This window comes from Empidonax traillii, unplaced genomic scaffold (genome assembly GCF_003031625.1).
Source record: "Empidonax traillii isolate 1590-97213 ecotype Southwest subspecies unplaced genomic scaffold, ASM303162v1 scaffold475:size860808, whole genome shotgun sequence".
In the NCBI taxonomy this organism is placed as follows: domain Eukaryota; kingdom Metazoa; phylum Chordata; class Aves; order Passeriformes; family Tyrannidae; genus Empidonax; species Empidonax traillii.
The window spans coordinates 567,574-588,394 of record NW_020955668.1 but is presented as its reverse complement, the minus strand read 5'-3'; the positions used below and the strand labels follow the sequence as shown (position 1 = coordinate 588,394).

The following is a 20,821-nucleotide window of genomic DNA, read 5'->3' as shown; positions in this document are numbered from 1 at the left end:
TGAACAATTTCCGTCAGTAAAAATCTTGAGTAGGTACTTACAGCTTTCAGTTGATGAAATCAGATGGATTTCAAGAAACCAAAAATTAATTAAGTTGATGAAACAAAGTAAAATTAATTGGAAACATTCTTCTCCCCCTCACTTTTTTTCTAGGCTGAGAAAAACCTAATTATTTAGGCAAGATTAGCTGTAATCCATTATTTCCATCAACCTTCTTCTTCTAAGCCTCATAAACCAGGGACACAGTGAATTTACTTTGGTTCATTACTGCTGTAAGTATATTACATATAGCTAACCTAGAAAAGAATACACACATTTTTATAATCGTGTCAGTTTGGTCTGGGGTAGTTAATTTTCTGCACAGTAAATGGTTTGGGTCTGTTTTGGATTTGAAAATGGGGTTGGTAAACTGGAGATGTTTTCGTTACTGCTGAGCAGCACTTACACGGCATCAAGGCCTTTTCCGCTCCTCACTCCACCCCACCAGCTGGGGGTGCACAAAGAGGTGGGAGGGAACACAGCCAGGACAGCTGACCCCAACTGACCCAAAGGATATCCCATACCATAACACACTGTGCTCAGCAAATAAAGCTGGGGGAAAGAACAAGGAAGGGGGGATGTTCAGAGTGATGGCATTTGTCTTCCTAGGTCACCATGACACACATGATGGAAACCCGCTGTCCTGGGGATGGCTGAGCACCTGCCTGCCCATGGAAAGTGTTGAATGAATTCCTTGCTTTGCTTTGCTCACGTGCATGGCTTTTATTTTCCCTATTAAACTATCTTTATCTCAACCCATTTGTTTTCCCACTTTTATCCTTCTGATTCTCTCCCAGTCCTGCTGGTGGGGGTGACTGAGCAGCTGCGTGGAGCGTAGCTGCCAGTTGGGGTTAAACCACGACAAAAAGGCATCTTGAATTGCCTGGGATCCACTCTCTAGGCCACACCCTCCTCCACCAGGACACTTACACTCCTCTGCCAATTCACTGTTTGTGACTGTTTAACCTACAAAGTTGGTTCGATCATCCATCAGTATCCATCGTCAGACTGTGCCTGAACTGCCAGACGAATTGGATCGCCTTTCGGCAAGACTTCGAGCATTTCCACCAACTCCCGAGCACCAGCAAAACAACAGGCAGGGCTAAATTTCCGCGGGGCCTTCGTTCAGCACCCTGGCCAGCTCCGAGCGGTGGGACCCGCGCTCAGCGCTACAGCCCCGCTCGCTGCTGCTGCTGCTGCTGCTGCTGCAGGGCTCGGCACTTGGGCTGTGCTCACCCAGGGGAACTTCTCACCCCCTGAGAGGTTTGCAGGGCTTCCCAGCAGCAAAATGCACTCCACTGCAAAGGATCTGAACGAGGAATTTCATTCTTCCAAGAGGAAGAAGTCCACCATGAACCAACATAACGTAAATAAAATGAAAACAATGTCACTGCGATGTCACCACACGTACTCCTTATGCATGAGTTCATCCCCTCAGTGTCCTCAGTACAGAAGGGCTGATATGGGTCTACAGCCCCCACACATCATGAGGGTTTCTCAGGAATTAGTTCAGTGCAGCCCCACAATGCGCTACTCTATTCCAGACAGGTTGGAACTTCACCTGGCAGTTATGGGACGAGGTCTCACATCAGATGGGATGAGAGAAGGTGCTCCTGGAGAAGGTCTCTCCAGTTGCAGGTTAAGACATAACATAAAAGGCCTAGGATCTATCTGCTATGTGAATGACAGTCAGTCTTCAGCATTGTCACTGCATATGTCAGCTTTCAACAGGACTAAATTCATACACGGCATCCAAAAACCCACCCAGAGCTGCCTTTTTTGGTCTCCTTTTTTGTTTTCACTTCCCCTCTCAGTTTGCATCACTTCCTCAAACTGTAGATAGACTATCAAACTTAGAACAACAACTTCTAAATGACATTTTGATCTACCTGCCTCGAGAATAAGGGAACAGACAACCAATATGGTAAACATTTTAGGCACAATTCACATTACTTCCCTAGAAAATCACTTTTCTGTCTTAGAATTTATCAGACTTCTCATCAGCTTTTTAAGTTAGTACACATGTATCACCATAACAGAGCCTTCCTTGACTGCAGAAAGCTTATTAGAAAATAAGTCTATCTATTTTGCCCACAGGAAAGGGGATTTGGGCAATAGATTTAAGGTTAAAAGAAAAAAAAAAAAAAAAGAAAGAAACAAATGTATGTTGCCTGGATAGAGAGGGAGAGAGACAAAACAAAATACTTTTCAAGATACTTCAGAAGAATTTTCTGACAATTTCAGATTCAGTTTTAAGGTTACAACTTCCACAGTTACCTAAAGGGAACTAAACATTCATCTTCTTCAGACAGCTTGGAAGTACCAATTCAACACACATTATTTAAATATAACATACTCTCTGATTACAAGCTTATTACAAATAAACCAAAAAATTATATGTATTTTATTCTTGGGTCTTCTTCTGGATGTAAACTAGTTACTTAACAGACTGCTTGAAGAGCATTTCCATGCAGGAACAAAGTTTCAGAGCAGCTTACTATTTCTGGTCTGGAGTTCTCATTCTTTCCTGTCAGCACACCATCCTGTGGCTCCTCTGTACCTTTATAGTTGCAATATCACATCTTACAACAATCAATATGGGGGAAATTAATTTCACAGTTTTCATTTCATGCAAGCCCTTTTCCTGAGCTTTTTATTAAAAAAAAAAAAAAACCAAACAAGTTAAAAAGTAAAAAAAAAAGGCATTCCACACATAAACCAGTATTATTATTTGAAGGTGAGTTTTAGACTTACCTTATGAACACTTTCAGGGTTTTCAAGCCATGCATAGTACATTTCCTCCACGTAACTTGAATTGCCCCCACTCAGGAAAGGTTCTGAGGTTCCTGATGAAAGATACCGTTGGCCACATAAAAATGCCCTTCTGGCTATATTCTGCTTTTCCAGAAGTTTAGTGCCATGACACTTCAGCACAGCTGCAAGCAATTTCAGATGACTCATGTTCGTTTATTAGACAGACGATCCAAATCTATTAATAAGACAAAACCAAACTTAATCAGAAAAAGAGACAATGAATTGCAGACACATTTCAGCCTCACAGTGAAAACTGATGGTTATGATTACAGCTCTTCCACAAAGCTCAGGCCTAGGCACGAAGCTCTCCTCAGGGTTAGACCTAGGGCAGTGGAATCGCTGCGGATGGCTATCCCCACATCAACACCTCATCTCGCAGCTTTTTGTAACTCATAACATCCCCCCAGCCCTGAAGCAATCACCCCTTGTACCGCATGCCCTGAGCCCTGGTTCCCTGGGAACAAATGACTCTTTTAATCATTGACTTTTCTGGAGCTCTGTGCAACCCTGACTGCTGTCTCTCTGTTCAGAAAGCTGCAACCTTTTACCAAGTCAAGCTGGGTTGGGTTCAACCAGCAGTGTCAAACATGGGTGCCATGGTTACAAAAAGCTGCTACCTCAAATTTATGTCATGAGTAATGGGGCTGACAAAATAATTAGAAGCATTAGTTACATGTTCATATTGACATTAGCCTTCAATCAGTGTTACACTAAAGAAAAGGCTCAGGGTAACTTGTTCTCCTATCTATCAACATTTATCTGTTTCTTCCAGTGAAGTCTTACCAGTTTTGTAACAAGGAGAGCAGATTCCCTGTAATTTTGAACACAAAGGGAAAAACAGTAAGAGTTGAATCCTGGGAATGCTGAACACCATCAGCTGCAGTGCTAGCAAAGGGAATCAGAGCTCACCTTCAAAATAACATGACCAAATGCAGCTTACACTAGTCCCAAAATAGAACAGTCTTAATGCTGCAGTTGCTACAACTGCAAAGGAATAGCAGTAATGTGAAAGAAACAATTAGTTTCCTTTTCACTTTAGAAGTATTTGGAAGGTACGAGAATATGGAGGGATAATTAAGAGGAAGTAAAATTCAGATTTAACTCCAAGGTGTCTCTCATTTGTTTTCTTGTCCACCTAGAGAAATAATTTATTTGGTCACAAGATAAAATACAATGTTTTTTTGTTGTTTGGTGTGACCAGTTAAACAGTTGCTAAAAAGAAACAAAGGTACTGAGCTTCCAAGTGAACTTCAAAGTGTTTTAAAAACAACACTGTCATTTTGAGTCATAGAACACATTTTAATGTCCCTTTTACATGTTAAGTTTTCTTTATCTCTAATTCAAAAATTAATATATACCTTAAAAATTCTGTGTAATCATTTTCTGTATATAAATCCCATTAAATTATTTTCTCACTATTTTTCCTCTTACCCTCTTGCTTCAAAAAACAAAATATATGGTTACAAAACTTCTAAATTTCTAAGGGATGGGAAGAGCTGCATTTTTCATTCTCCGATTAAAAAGTTAATATTAGTCTTTGGAAAAAAAGAAAAAGGGTTCTTACTAAATAAAACAGTATTACTCCTTGTTCTTCTGTGGCATTACAGTTTTAACTCCACATCTATTTTAAGTGCTGGTGACCTTTCCTAGCTGCTGCCTTGAACTGTATCATCCCAGCAGGGAACTCTCCTCCTTTATCACACCAAATTCCCTGGTTTCCACTTCCAAGACTTTTGCAGCCTTTTCACTCTCACCCAGTAGTAGTTCCTAACACCACCTGCCATCATCCACTCACTCAATGTTCCAAGCAAGCATTTGTCCACATTCTCCATGGTGCCCAACACATGGAAAGCATCCTCCCAAGGCAGCATTCTCCCTTAAACCTATGAACCCCCCAAAACCACACACTCTTCTCTCTCCACTGGGCATTTGCAGCAAAATGGCAACAGTTCGGCTACTGATATGCTGAATCCCCACACAGCAGCATTATTTCCTATCTACCAATATTCACTTGTCATTTCCCATTTCACAGATTCAAAGCTTACTACGACACCAATTTCCTCCTGTGTCAACACCCCTCTCTGATCCGGGCTCCGAGGCAATTGTAGGAACAGAAGTACTACCAGCACCATTTTGAAAGTACATTAAGTCCTGTAAAAGCTCAGAGTGACTGCAAGAGCACTGACAGAAATAATACACTGTCTGCACATATAATTCTCTTCAAGATGTAACACTGTGTATGCACGATGTCATTTTGCATAACTTGGTTAGATTTCAACATGTTATAACGGTGAGAACAGAGAGGTCACCACAGCACTTACAACTTCACAAGAGAAATCATTACTCTACCTATCTTACTGCATGCAAATCTCACCCTCTATCACCAAACTCTTGCACAGATACCTCAGGGGTGGACAATCATTCCCAATACCTCAGGGGCGGACACTCATTCCCAAGGGGTTACTTACCCTCATTCAAAATGCTCTGCAAAGATGTGGGAGATAAGAGAATGAGAGGAACATTTTTCTCAGTTTATCATACTACAGTGGCAAGCTTCTTAAGTAGGGGTAATTTCACATTCTTTCTTCATAATATGTCTGCCTGAAGAATGTGCAGCTCTTTTTTCTAGTATTTAGTAAAGAACACATAGCAGAATAGCAACAATTTGTCAGGGAGATTTGAAAATGATGCAAATGACATAATATATAACAAAGAGCTTGTAAGTGGTACCAGTCACTTCCCTCCAGTTCCATTTGAATTTCAAAATGGGGTCAGAACCATACTTCAAACTGGAGCTACTGAATATGCAATCTGTAAGAGCTATGGTCACTCCTGTGAAGATATAAAGATCACAGGTGAGGAAAACTGTTACCACAGACACTATTCCTATCTCATGAAAAAGTAATGCATCCATTTTTACACATGTATGAAACAAGAATGGACAGAGTCACCAATCGCTTAATTCCAGTCAGATTTCACTACGGATGAATATGACTCAAAAACCCTGACTTCTTCCTAGTTCTTTGTGTTGCACACACTGCTTTTCAGCACAGATGTCAGCTGTCAGCAGTTAAACAAACCAGAGACCACCAGCGTGATCATAGACCATTCCAGCCCACTCAGCCTTGAGGCTGTCAGTCAAAAACCTGCACACAGGACAGCAGGCAGAAGTCAGAAATAGTTAGACCTGTTCCACTCCACTATGCTTCCTAAACCAACCCTGAAATGAAAACTGTGATTGGCACAGAATCAAGCTGAGCCAAGAGCAACCTAAAGGATGATGTTAATTAAATCCCTGCCAGAGGTCAAAAATAAGAAAGAAGCAGTGAACCAAAAGAACAACATGATATTTAATGCACCAAAGCACCCTCAAAATGGTGGAATTAAATGAAAGCCCTGAGCAGCTGAAAATTTCTGCAGCTGTTCTGTCCCAAGCAGCGACTTAGCTATCACCTTGGCACTTCCAGTTCTAGAAGTGACCTAATGTCACGGGCAGTCTTGTGAACTGTTCTGTCCAGGTTTCTAGAGGGCAACAGAAGCATGCAGAAAACAGCAAGGCACTTCTGATAATGAAGTCTTTATCCAGCTATTTACAAAATCACTTTAAATATAAATATGTTGCACATACAAACCATTATCCTCCTGGAATTGCCAATGACCTTACCGAGTTTCTTAACAAACATGAAGCCCTGCTACAAATGTTAACAAATATTCTTTATGCTCTGCAGAAGTGGCCATTAATAAGCCTGGCCCATATTTCACAAAAGCACTCCTTCATCCACTATCATGGTCATTTTCTCTACATTCTGCATATAACTCACTCCTAAAGCACTTTTTAAGATATTGAAAAATTCTAATAAAACAAGGTTGACAGTGAAAAAAACGGATGAAGATAATAAAGTTTCTCCAAAAGTCTGTCACAGATAATTTAAGCTAGGGATATATGGAACATCCTTATTAAACAAGGCTGCTTCACAGATATAAACCTCCAAGAGCTAAACGTTTCTCCTCCCCCCAGCACAGATGTGCCACACTGCACAGAGAATCACAATTCTCCATCCAGAAGTTTAGCCTGAAGGAAATTTTCGAGCAGCGCATTGGCCACAAGGCACACACTGCAAACCTTGGGCAACGGAGGGATCTCACTGCCAGGAAACCAACGGATTTATTACGGCCCCCTCGGGAAAACCGCCTCCGGTGGGTACCAAAGGGACAACATCCCGCAGCGCCACAGGGATAACATCACCAGGGCACTGAGGGGATGACACCCCCGCGGTACTCCAGGCTCCCAACGCGCTGTGAAAGGGCAGGGGGCAGTCTCTGGGAGGGGTCGGGTTTGCCCTCCTGCCCTCCCCGTACCGCAAGGGCACGTCCTTCCCCGCTGTCCCGGTTACTGCGGCCGCCCCCGGGGCCCGCAGCCCGCGGGGCTGCCGGAGCGTTCCCAGTGCGGCAGGGCCGAGGCACCCCCAGAGCCCGGGCCAGGAGGGGCTGTCCCCGCTCGCCCCGCGCCCCGGGCCGCGGCGCGACCCCCCCTCAGCCGCACGGCGAGCGGCCCCGGGGGCCTGCGCGGCCAGGCCAGGCCCGGCCCGGCCCCGCCGCCCCCCGCCCCTCACCGGCACGGACAGACCTGCGGGGGCGGGGGAGGCTCCGGTGCATCCGCGGAGGGAAGGGCAGGGCAGGGCAGGGCAGGGCAGGGAGGGAAGGGCTGGGAAGGGCAGGGCGGGATCACCGGGAGCGGCGGGGCGGGGGCCGCACCTGCGTCACGTGGGGCGCGCGCGCTGAGGTCACGGCGGGGCGGGGCCGCGCGCGCCGCACCGGCACCGGCGCGAGGGGGGCACGGCCCCGCCCCTCGGACACACCCGCGCCTGGCCACGCCCCCTCCGGACACACCCAGTCACTGCTCCGCCCCCTCCCCGGACACGCCCGCGCCTGGCCACGCCCACACACCCACTCACACCCAATCATGGCCCCACCCCTGACACACCCAGCACTGGTCACACCCCCTCACCCCTTCAGAACCCACAGCGCCCGTGTGGGTCCGTGTTCCAGACAGATGTTTAGGGGCACTCCCCGCCTCCAGAGGGCTTTGGTTAAAAATATAACTAATTTCATTAAAAATGTAACGACAGGAGTGTTCAAGTGAATCGCTGTGAAGGGTTATCCAAAGGACAAGTTGTTCACACCATTCCTGTGAAGGAATGCCTGGAAGATTCACCCAGGAGATGTAAAGTGTCCCCCAAGGCACATGTGCTTCTCTCCAAAATTTGTACATAAACCAGGCTGAAAGGAGTAGACCTTGACAAAAATGACAGGAACTATGTGTGAGGGGTTCTTAGAGGAGAGTTATTGTCCCAAGTTATGTGGCCAATTACAAAACGCAAGGCAATACCATTTCAAATGTCCCTTTGCTGGCAGAGTTCTTATTTATACCTTTCAAGTTTTCTTTTCTCCTGGATGCCTTTGAATTACAAATGTCTATCCATTTTCTCTCCCAATTCAGAGATGGCATATTTATAATTTACCTTCTCTCTATCAACTTACACTTTGCATACAACCAAGGTCAGTTGTCTATACAGACGCTAAAATTGGTATTTTAGGTAAATACTGACACCATGACAAATCCCAGTGTTTGGTAACTTTCCAGGTAAATAATAAGGTACGATTAACGGGAAAACTGTGCACACCTTAAAAGGGGGGAAGAGAGAAAGAACTATAATTTGGTTTGTGCTAAGGGTATAGTGGAAAAATGAGTTTATCGGGGTCAGGTGGGATGGAAATGGAAAGTAAAAATGTTAGGACGAAACACAAACCCAACAGGCTTCATCTGGGGCTTTGTTGCCTAGTGGTCACACAAATTTTCATGACGCTTATTGGTTGTTACAATTGTTGATTAGAGTAAAATTAATTTCTTCAAGATGAAAAAAAAAATCTTAATCCTCACATCAAAAACCTTATTATCATCTCAGCAGTTTCCCTAGCAGCTGTGCATCTTCAAGGAACTGATAAATACTGCAGAGCACAGGTGTGAACAGTGTTGTGTTAACGTTTTTGTGATACAGTGTTCAGTGCAGGGAACAGATTGTGAGAGGTTTGGCAGGAGGAGGGGGCCCTGCAGGATGGCCTGTCCCCCCTCACTGCAGCCAGGGAGGGTGGCCCATCACCACTGCACAGAGATGTGCTGAACTGGTACCTGCTGCTGGCCAGGTGCTGGCTGGGCCTTCTGGCAAGTGGTGAAACATTATTAGGTGCTGCAATTACTAATTGAGTTTTAACCTCATTATGAGCAGACAGAAGCCATCTTTAGAGCAATCATGTTATGCTGATTGAGCATAAATTCAATTAAAAATTATAGTGAGGAGACACAGACCTCGCCTCCACTTCAGAGGGAAACCCACATGTCAAATCTGACTGTGAATACCACTGCAGTGAACAGGGTAAAGACACCTGGGTAGACACTAAGATATTACAGTATATCAAGTACTTATGTTGTTCCCTGAAGCCTTTGCCCAGTTTCACATTTATGTTGCCTTTTTTTTTTTTTTTTTTTTCCACACAATGGAAATTTGTATGTTTGAAACAGCAAGATCCTGGCTTGTTGGGCTTTGAAGCAGCTCCCAAATTCTCAAGTATTTATTGTGGCTGGGCTGTCCCACCAGCCTGCCCCAGAAGCTCTTGCTGTACTAAAGAATTGCCTTGCTGCTGCTGGCTTTCAGTCACTCTGCCACCAATCTGCACCCCCTGAGCAGAGTACCTTCTTGCCACTCCTCCATTTGCTCTCCAGTGAGCTCACAATGGACAATATGCAATTTTCTTGTGATTCCCATTTTAATTCTTACAATTACCATTTGCAATTCACATTCACCTGCCCGCTTATGTGTCCACTTGTATACTTACCTCTCCCACCTGCCAGCCAGGAGCAGATCCATACACTGGCTTTGCTTCCTGCTAAACTATCACACTTTGAAATTGGCTGGAATAGAAGTCCATCAGTAGAATAAAAACTTAGGAAAAACTGCAGTTTATAGCAAGTGTGCCAGCCTGCCTCACATCATTCTCGTGACAGCTCCACACTGAGGAAGTGTTATGTGCTAGAGAACTCTTGCCTGGATAAAATGTACAGCACAGGATAGTCACAACAGCACCCCTCTGCTGTCAGGTATAAAACTGTTTGCTGTGCTGAGAGACACACTGCCTACCCGCGATTTATTTTTATATTCATCCTTATTTTCTGTAGCAGATCAGTGTCAATCTAACATGTTTGCTTACTTAATTCTGTTGCCTTTATCTCTTAGGCACAAATTAACAAAACTAGAACCAAGCTGGTTTCAGAAACTCACTGTGTTGCCCACTGAGGGCACAACGTGACCCACTGTTTGTTCCAGGGTGTGGTACTCCATGCCCCTCTCATGCCTTGCTCCTGTCTTCGCTTGGTTTTGGTATGTGGATCTTCCTCGCTGGGTCATCAGCCGCTTGCAATCAGCATTGCTGTTCCTGCGGTTAATTGCTCCACACAACACTCCCTCCAACACAGCAGGACTTCTCAGTGGGCTTGTTTCTTCAAAGGATAATCTCATAGGAGGTGGTCTGGGTACAGGATTACTCATAGAAGGACAATCTCATTAATAGCTTCCCCCCCTGAGATAGATACATTTATGTATTTTTGGCAACTCTTCATTGTTGTTGGTAATGTAATTCCATTACAGACAATGTTTACCAGAAGTTCTCTCAAGCCAAGCCAGGAACTCCATTTCTCTTTTTTCTCTATGAGTTTATTACACAAGCAGACTACAAACTAATAGAGGTTCAAATCTAAAGTATCATCTTTCCTTAGAACGAGGCAACTTGGAAATTGTAAAACATGCTCCCATTCTGAGCCTAACAATAAATGCTGTGAATGTTATACACACTCTGCTCATTAGGCTTGCCTAATATTTAAAATTGAGACTTAACACCCTCAGAGCACCCTAGACTAAACAGTTCCAACAAATGATTCAGTCAGTTTTCAGAGGGGAGGCTTTGGGGGTTTTACTGCTTATCCTAGATAAACATTTCAAATAAGTGCTAAAATTCCTTTTTTAATCCCTGTACATAGTAGCAGAGTAACAACACTCACTCTTCCAGATGGGATTTGCACCAGTTCCTTGTACAACATTTCTCACCCTTTTCTGTAACGCTTTCAGTTGGAATATTCTGAAATTAATCTGGCAGGCTCCAAGATTATCCCCTCTGCCAAACTCAGCAGCCTTTCCTCAGCAGGTACGTCACTCAGTTTGATTGCAGCTGCCTTGACCATTCCCCTCATAACTGCCCTACTACTAGATGCACTCAGACAGGAGGGTTAACCACAAATTCTTGCTTAAACTCCCCCCAGGATGTAACAGAGACCTTTCCACTTCCAGCCCAGCACTCTCCACTCTCATTACATGCCATCCCCTCCCTGTTCAGCATCCAGCATCCTGCCTGCTGTCAAGCACCCTGTGCTGTCAGCACTCCACTTACATCTGTTAGTGTGAAAAGATATTAATTGTAGACATACTTTTCAGCCTGGAGTTCCTACCATATCTTCCAGAGGAAACAAAATGCTTTTAGCAGCAGCTAACAATTGCCAAGTGCTGCCAGGCAGTTCCTCTGGAATATTTCTAATTCAAACTTCTCTGGGTTTGCTCCACAGCTCTTGTTTTTATTCTAGCAGAGATATCTGCATTGAATGCAGATCCTTTCCTGGAAACTTCTCTGTTGTAGCTACAGAGCCTTGTTCCACATGTTTTACTACTACAGAGTCAACAGGTGAAACCATGACCCTAAAGAATCAGCAGCAAATTTCTGCTCATCTCAGTGCTTTCCTCCAGTCTTTTTTATTTTCCTTTTTTTGTCAACATATAATTTATCAGGCTTTTCCCCCTTCCCAGTCCTATTTAGGAGAAGCATATTAATTACATATGCAGAAAAGTTTATGTGAGTAATTTCACGTGGGTTGTTCCTGTTCCCTTTGCTTGGTGAAACCTTGGCTTTGTGGGCCATAAGCTTCAGTAACATCCTTGACTTCCCACAATAAAATTCCCATGGCAAAGGAGACATGCTGCTGGGTGTCTGAGGGACACAAAAATCAGTCCCAGTATCACACTGCTTCTTGCACTGGGCAGGTTAAATGTGAGGCAGCAAGGAAAGCCAACAGCATGCTGGGCTGTGCCAACTGACGCAGAGCCAGGAGCTGGAGGGAAGCAATTACTGCCCTTCCCTCAGCTTCAGGGATAACTTGGGTAGGAAAGGGGGTTCAACAGGAAGACAGAGCCAGCAAAGCCAGGCTCTTCACAGTGCTGCATGGCAGAAGGATGAGATGGTGAAATAGAAATGGTTCAACCTAGACACAGGAAAACATTTTTCACCCAGAGGATAAACAAACAAACATTGCAACAGGGACCCAGAAACATGGTGGATCTTCCATCCTTGGAGGCTTCCATAGACAGCCAAACAAGGCCCTGATCAGCCTGGTCTAACTCCAGTGTTGATCCTGCTTTGAGCAGGAGTTGCCCTGGATGACCTCCAAGGTTTCTTCAAACCTGACTGAAGCATCTGTGATTCGTACCAATTTCACAACAGAAGTCACGTCAAACCTAAGGGTAAGAATGCAATCAGTATTTGGTCAAGAGACAAACTCATATTGATAGTTTTATATGGACAGTAGCTATCTTGGTTTTAATTATTCTCTGTTCTAAAATTTCAGGCTGTATTGCTCTGGAGAAAGCAGCTTACAAGTACAGAGTGTTTTATTGGGAGACCAATATCACTGAAGACTGTTCCTCGATCAATTCTGGCCAACAGGTTACCTTCAAGTGACTTTATTCTCAAAATGTGTTCCTGGGTAGAATCAAACTGCAGGAGCCCACTTATCTGGCCACAGATCTGTTAGAGAGAGACAAGCTAGACAATAGAGCCCATTGAAAAATCAGGAAAAAGCCTTCTAGTTGGTGGTTTCACGAGTCTTTCCTAATAAATTAGCCCATTACAACTATAAGAACAAAAGCAACTATTGCTGTAATTATTTCTTTGATATTTCACTGTATTATCATTAAATTCTCAGAGTAAACAACTACAGCATATAAAAAGCAGCAAGTGAGTCAGTAAGAGATGTAGGTTAGGGAGGAACTCCGGCATACAACATTTATTATAGCTGCCAAATAGTGAATTCATGTGGAAATTAACAAGAGCACTAAACTTAATTTGTCCCAGTATTTTAATGGGAAGTTAGTACATTGGCAGGCAAAACAGCAAGAAGTCTTCCCACTTACTGTGGAAATAGATCACCACTGGCACTGCGAAAAAGCCTGCCAGCATTTGGTGTGATGACGATGAACAAAGCACTGCCAACTGCCCTTTCCCTAACCAAGAAAGAATTTTCTATTTCACCAGTGGATTAGGGGAAAACTGCTAGAAAACTGTTTTCAGTATTTGCAGATGTTTCATAAGTGAGTCCTAACAAAACTAGAAAAAGATAAATCGTTTTTGATGGCTTTCTTTTGGCTAAAACACACTGCATTTTGTTTAGGTTGTCCCTTTAGATGAAAATAAAACATCAAGGTACCCTGACTTATCATACTCAACTAGAAAATTATCCTCAACTCTTTAGAACCATACCACTGGCTGTGTTTTCTTCAGGAGGATCTATTTTGATTTTTAATGCTATTTATCAGGATGAGGGAATGTGTAATTATCTTCCCACTTCTTTCATTTGGAAGAAAATAAATAAGGCAAGACAGTTCTCCATCAGCTAAAACTTCTGGGGTATCCAAGATTTACAGCTCTCACTGGGAGCAGGGTTTGCTAATGAAGCTTTTGAAGCCACAGTGGCAGCGTCTGATTGTAATTGCTGAAAGGTGACTCTTGAAGAGCTTTATTTGCACTAATCAACACCACGTTGTGCCTCAAAGCTAGAGTTCCCTTAGATGCACTGTCCCTACTGAGTTGTTCTGCAAAAACTAAACAGGCTTTTCTGTTTACTTCTGTTTTTCAGAAGCAAAAACATATCTGTTTTTCCATGGGATCGTTTGGAGCTCCTCTCCAAACCCATTGTACAGTTAAAAGTTTATAATTTCATTCTAACATTTTCCTCTTGCAACCCCCAACTCTTTCTCCTCTGAGAGAGGAGCCAAAGGGACCTTCAGTGAAATTACTAATGTAAAATATCCAAGGGGTCAGGGTGGGCTGTGAATACCAAATCTACATGCAGTGACACAGTCATTACTTATTTTGAGGACAGTGGCCATTTGGAAACATTACATTCACAGTGCTGGACTCAGCTGGACAGCATTAGAGAGTGATTCTGCTTCGCAGCTGAAACAGCTCTGTGCCTCCCTTACTTTTTGTTGCCAGTAAACTGAACAATTGTTCCCCAGTAATGAAGAAATATCTGAGCTGAGTAGACACCTGAGCATCTCAGTTACCAAGTGAGATACTGTCCATGCTTCGCACGAACTGTTGATCCATTAGCCAAAGAGACTTTCAGAAAAATTATGTCAGGGTTAAAGGAAAAATGCAACAACTCACCTCAAACTTGCCCCTGGTGTGTCATTTTGTGCTTGTTTTACCATTTCAGAATAAACTGTTCTAACTTTGCTCTGAATTCCTTTCAGACTAGCTTGCCGTGCAGTCCATGTTGTCACATTACACAGATCCTCCTGTTATACAAAGTCCTCACCCACGATGCTGAGCTCACGGAATTGCACGAATGCTTAAGAACACGAGGCAGTTGGGGAGCTCAGGACACACTTCCATAACAGTGTCCACAGCTCTCCAGCCTCTGCAGGCCAGTTACCAGAGGATGTCGGGTGGTGCTTGTGAAAAGAGTCTCCCTATGGTTCCATTTGAAGGCATTTTGAGCTGCATGAAATCCTAGTCTGATTAATCATAATACCCCTTCAATGCACAGAACACCACATGAAGAAGAACATCATTAAGTGAAAGACACGGCCCACAGTGAGGTGAGTTTTGTTTGTAATGATGGTAGGTTTGGAGTTTTAGTGTTATTGCTGTGGAAGCCTAAAGCAACTACAGATGTTGCCTTAACGAACAGACCTTTCCTGCACAGCCCCATTCCCCTGGATGTGCACAGAGCCTGTGGGAGGCTGTCACTGAAGCCAATTACAGAAATATATTGAAAAGTCTGTGAAGGTGTTTGGTAAGTGAGAAATAAATCCTACCTGTCATTTCTCTTACTCCATCCAGCTAGCAGACCATGATCCTCACTCATTACCACCTTGGACCTTGTAGCATGGGAAGGCTCTAGCTGCAAAGAGCAAGGATTGCATGTCATTTTGGGCACTGTGATTAGCCCAAGCCTTAAGTAAATAAGTTTGAATGTGGCAGTTCAGTCAATACTGCAAAGCCACTAAGCACAGCTGTCCCAGCTGTCCCCGCAGCGCTCGCCTGCGATAGCGGCTTAGCGGGAGCGAGCAGGGAGGCTGAATTACGACTCCTCCTGCAGACAGGGTGAGCCTTTCGCGTCGGGTCTGAGATCATCGGCTAGACACTTCTGAGGAGCCATCAGAGCAGTGAGGCCATCAGACCAGAACAGGGAGAGATAAAGCAAGCACTTCAGTAAACAAAGAGGCTTTTGCAAGGAATTAATACCCTCTCAAGCGCGGGACAAAACACAAAAGGGTTTCACCCACCGAGCCGGGGGCTGTGGCACTGTGTGTTGACCTGCTGGACTCTGGCTGAACAGGGGACACTCACGAGTTTCTCATCGCCTCCTGGCTCATTGTTTCTCTCAACCCATTTCAGAGAACTTCCCCCACCTGAGGACGTTCCAAATGCTCATTTTTGGAAAGGCTTTAAGATACAAACTACCAAATACAACATAATGATACTTGGGCCACTTGCTGCTGCTTGTGTTATGTCTCAGCCCCAGAGAAATATTCAGGCAGCAGAGAATACCTGGCACTATTGTTGTTTCGAGATGGTCATTTTGATCCATACAGTCCTGTGCATGCCATAGGATAAAACATTAGCCAAGTATAACTAGAGATCGGAATTTGAAGTTGGATTTAACTTAAGTCATAGCTCTGTCAGGTGATTGCCATAAGAATTTTGACAACAGCAAATCCTTCCCCTGCTCATTTAAGTATATAAATGACTTATTTTTGTCACAGATTAAACATTTTTCACAGGTACAGTTTTGCACTGGACTGTAGCAAAAACCAATCTCCAAGTAATTTATTAACATTTGGAGGTTCTCTGAAGGTCACATGTAATCAAGATGGGGGAATGCTTGTTTAAAGCAAACAGAAATCTTATTAGCCTTGAAATCCTTCAAACTACTGGGGCCAAAAGCTTTCCTAGCAGCCAAAGGAGGTTCTTGCAGTCAGTCAGGATAACAAAACTGGCACTCAGAAGGTGCAGGTTCATCTGAGCGTTTCCAGCTCACATGCAAAAAAACGGGAAACAATTTTAAGACTTCAAAAACTTTAAAACAAAACCAAGCCCCAAAAAAGTCAGTCAAAAGGTTCAGAGCTGAAGTCATATGACTTTAGTAGGTACTTAGCTGTCATTAGAAGCATCTAGTCCTCATGATTGCTCACAATCAAATGGCCCAGCTTCAGATAAGAAGAAAAAAAAAAGCTCTGAATCTGTTGCATTTTAAATTCAATCTGCTGGGTTTGGCTGCCTAGTTTTTGTGTATGTGGAATTGGCAGAATGAGGGAGGGGTGCACTCAATCAATCAGTAGGCCTTTTTTTTTTTCATCTGAATGCTCAGGAAATTGTCATCCCCAACAGTAAAGTCTAAATGCCACTTAGCTGAGATTTACAATGTGGATGAATTAGAAGCCTCCTTTTCTCAAAGTTGCAGTATGTTCAATCCTTGTCCAGAAGACACTGATTTTATTTTTTTTTTTTGCCTTTTCTTGTCAAAATGCAAAAGTTTTGATTTTCCACAGAATGCAAAATCAAACATTCTTTCATTCCTGACCCACATTTGCCGCAGGTCATGTAATTATGAATGAAAATGCCACTTTGTTTATATGAGTTCTATTTATGACAGAGATTAAGTTGTGAAATTTGTACTCCTGGCATCTTATTAATACTGCTCTGCTGTAAAATTCCTCAGGCAACAGGCGAAATAATGACTTAAAACTGCAATAAGATAATTACCTTACAATGCAGGCATTTTGAAGATAAAGTTAGCTCTAGATTTGAAAATACTATTTTTTTAGGACCATATCCTTTATATAAAAGGATACGAAACACTTACAATTACCTTAATTTATTTTCATGACATTTTGGTTTAAATCCAATCAATTCCTAGTACATTAAGGAAAATTTTGACATTATTCATTAACAGGATTTAGCTATTCACAGCAATTTTCTAAGCCTTTAATTCTGAAAAGGTAAGTCTTCAAATCTTGGCAAAATTAACTTCATGCCGTGATGAAACACTTTGATCTATACAATATCTTCATTACATCTGGTGTGCCAAGAGGCTTTGATGTATGAAAAAACGAGCAAATTCAGCACTTCCTATCAACTTCCTGCTGAAAGGGGGTCTACATGAGCAGAGGAGCCAAGTCCTCACTGACATAAAAGGCCATGGAAGAGGATTCTTCTGAAGCATCTCTAAAGCAATTGGCATAAACTACATCTAAATCTTAAGTGGACACTCTAAATTAATTGATTTAACTTCCTCCACTTTCAAATGGAAGTAAACAAGACTTCTTTCTGCTTAGTTATAATCCACACTAATGTCATAGTTCAGGATCATGAGCTTTCCTAAGTGTCCCTTTGTAGGTAACACCTGATGTTGAAATAGAACAATTCAACAAATGTTTTTCCTTTGTGAATGGAGCAGGCTAAACCTCAGGGACAGGATCTGTTATACAGTACTTTTCACCCTGGTCAGTCCTGCAAGGTCTATAGTGCCAGAGGGGACACCCTGCCATCTCTACACAGGGATAGTTACTCACTTGCCTGGTTATTCAAGGTAACAAAAGAGGACATCATTAACGTGGGAAGATTTCTACTGATAAAGACGCACAAGCCTGTGGAAATATTTAACTGAAAAACTACTTTCTGATGTTCCAGGTACACAAAGCAAAACAACTTGACCTAACCAGGCAGCCTGGAAAAAATTTTCCATGTTTTTCTTATTCCCAATTCTAAAGTTGCAAGATTTTGGCCATAGAAGGTGCTTACATCTGTAATTTCCTCATGGGGCTCCAAAACAGACGTGACTTACCCAGCCATGCTCAGAGCTCACGTTGCTGTTTTCAGAGAAAATCTCACCTTTCATTTCCCCCGCTGTAAGCAAAGCAAGACTATGTCAGTGTCCAGGCAGGACAGTCTTTCACAAATGAAAAACATTAATCAAACGGGTACCCAAGGGAACTTATACAGGTTTCTCCTTGGACACCAACACGTAGGAGATGGCAACCCAGCAAATGGAACACAGAAACAAAAATCAGTTGCCTCCCTAAAAAGTTTTCTGCCCTTTTTGCAAAGACCTGCAAACTTAGAAACTAAAGGCTAACTGGGAACATACATCCACGCCCCCCTTATAGTTGGTCTTCATGATGATTTCTGCAAGAATCCAAGCATCACAGTTAGAGAGCATGACTATAGCAGACTCCTGTAATAAATGTGAAAACACTGACGTTTACCCTGATTCTGTCTTTGCCTTCCTGGTTTGTTCTATTTTCTAATAGGTACTATCAGCAATTTCTGAGAATAAATGTAACTGTTCACAACAAGCAAAATAATTTTCTATCTGTCCCCACCAAGTGAGAGCAAAAGAAGGGTGAAAGCACTGTATTTGAGCAAGAAGTCTTCTAGCACACTCCTCCACCCTGAAAAGATGTCAAATGCTCAATAACTACCACAGAGCACATCCAGGCAGGATTCACAGAGGTTTAATTCCTCACACACTCCAGACGTTGTTCCCAGTGTAAACTGTAGTTTACACAAAAGCTCACAAACACTGTATTTCCAGGCAAAAACACCCTTAATGCCTGTAACCTTTAGCTAAGGTCAAGTATTTTAAAAAAGTGATGACACAGGGATATATTAAACAGTTTGCAATTTGACACTACTACCGTCCTACAAAAATAGCCTGGGAAGGGAATTTCAGTATTTGCATAGGGACAGTGATTAGATGCTAACACATGTATATATATGTCTTGTATCCAAGCAGGTGGCGTCATGTGTGGCACTGCATTCTTGTTTCTTGTTCTGTTAACTCTAAACATGGACTTTAAAAAACAAATCTGCCTCATTGGTCTTTTACTCCCTTCTTATTCAGCAAATGCAGCTTTTACCTGTGCAGAATCTCACTTGGATAGCTAATAGGAAGCAGCTACAGTAGATATAAGAATACCAATCATTCGCAGAAGGTATGTCTTTAAAAACAAATAAACAAACAAACAAAGGTGTTACTGAACTGGGAAGACAAAGCATCTATGGGAAGTTCTGTACAGAGTAAGTAGGTTCTTACCCGTTGGTTACATTAATTCTTCAAGAGAAGATTTACACAAACCAATGTTTACCACTTGGGTAGAAAGAGGAGTTGAGGCTTTTCAGTAATCTTTACCCAATCAGGCAAGCCCCTGTCGTTTTACACCCAAAAAAGAAATCTCCTCGTTGTATTCCATTACTCTGCAAATTTGAACATCAAAGTGGTTCTCTTAGATACTCAATAACAAAAAGAAAAGGGGAAAAAAAACCTCTCACTTTTAGCATCACCTGTTCAATTTACCATTAATAAATAAATAAAAACCACAGGAAAAAAACAGTACAAAACCATATCTTTTTCTTGTTGCTGTTTGGCAGATCAGTTGGGCAAAGGATTTTCAGAGCGATCCACCTGATTTAGGGGATTGACGTGTTCGAGCTCCTGAGCAAGCATAGCCAGGTTGTAAAGACAGTGTAACGTCTCTCTCTCTCTCCCTCTCTAGTGCCCATTTTCCCCTGTGCCCTGCTTTGCAGATTTACAGCTGATTAACAATAATATTAATGATCCACGCTCCCTGTAGCTCATGGCAGCTTCTCTAAGCTCCTGCAATGCCTGTGCAGGCACAGCAGAGCGCACCCCTCCCACCCCCACCATCCAGTGTAAACAGCATTGCCAAGAGGACTTGGAACACACCAGCACTTCCTTTAACTGCAGACCAAGTGCCATTTACCAGAATCGTGCAGTGAAGCCCCGGCTGACAGCTGAGCTAAGCCAAAATTGATGGCATTGCTGTAATGGAGTTATCAGTGACAGATACCTCCTATGCAGCTTCCAGGTCACGCTCACTTAAGCAATGATAAATGAGCATGAAACACTGTTAGCACAAAACAAGATCATAAATACTCAATTCTGAGCTAAAAAACCCCAACAACTTCAGACAGCTGTAGCATCTCGCAGTTTCTGTGATTTTATGGATGTTCTCACTCTTGTCACAAACCTACCACAAAAAAAGTGAAAGACGACTTTATGCAGATATTAAAAAGCAAAAAGAACCCCAGTCATCCTCCCAGAGCAAACATTGCATCACCCTACACTGACTAACTCACGATTACTTCAGTGACCCCGACAGAGTTTGTAACAGCTTTAGGAATCCCAAGGTCTGACGTCCATCTGTCCATCCTTCTGCCATGTAATGCTGCTCGAGCTGAGAGGATGCAGAATGTTTAGGATGTAAATGTCAAAAGTGAGAAATTCAGTCATCTGGGACTCCCCTATCCAAACTGACACAGGTGAGAAAAAATGGGAAAAGCCCATGGTGAAGCAAATTGTGCTTTATTCCCAGGCATGCCTTCCCAGGCTCCAGGTGCTTGTAAGAATTAATACAGTGTATTCCTGAGGGCGTTTGCTGATTAGAGTGAGATCAGTGACAGGGTGGGACAGGAGACTGGCAGCTGCCCTTGCACTGCAGCAGCAGAGTGTGAGCACCTTCTGCCTCCCCCCACGTGGGGTTTACAAGGTACCACATGAAGG

The 20,821-nt window shown here is 43.1% G+C and overlaps 1 protein-coding gene across 3 annotated transcripts in view; it reads right to left on the bottom strand.

The window, feature by feature from the left end:
• OGDHL (oxoglutarate dehydrogenase like) overlaps positions 1-7,668 on the bottom strand; it is a 52,712-nt gene extending 45,044 nt beyond the window's left edge. The window contains exons 1-2 of one of the 3 annotated variants that reach the window (XM_027895926.1): positions 7,609-7,668; positions 2,794-3,028 (exon numbers count right to left, since the gene is read on the bottom strand). In XM_027895926.1, coding sequence (XP_027751727.1) covers positions 2,794-3,000 — 207 coding nt within the window. In that variant the 5' untranslated portion in view covers positions 3,001-3,028; positions 7,609-7,668. Of the gene's footprint in view, positions 1-2,793; positions 3,029-3,162; positions 3,285-7,480; positions 7,529-7,608 lie in introns of those variants that run through there. The other 2 variants (XM_027895925.1, XM_027895924.1) reach the window with 2 other exon arrangements.
• Positions 7,669-20,821: the final 13,153 nt, after the last annotated feature.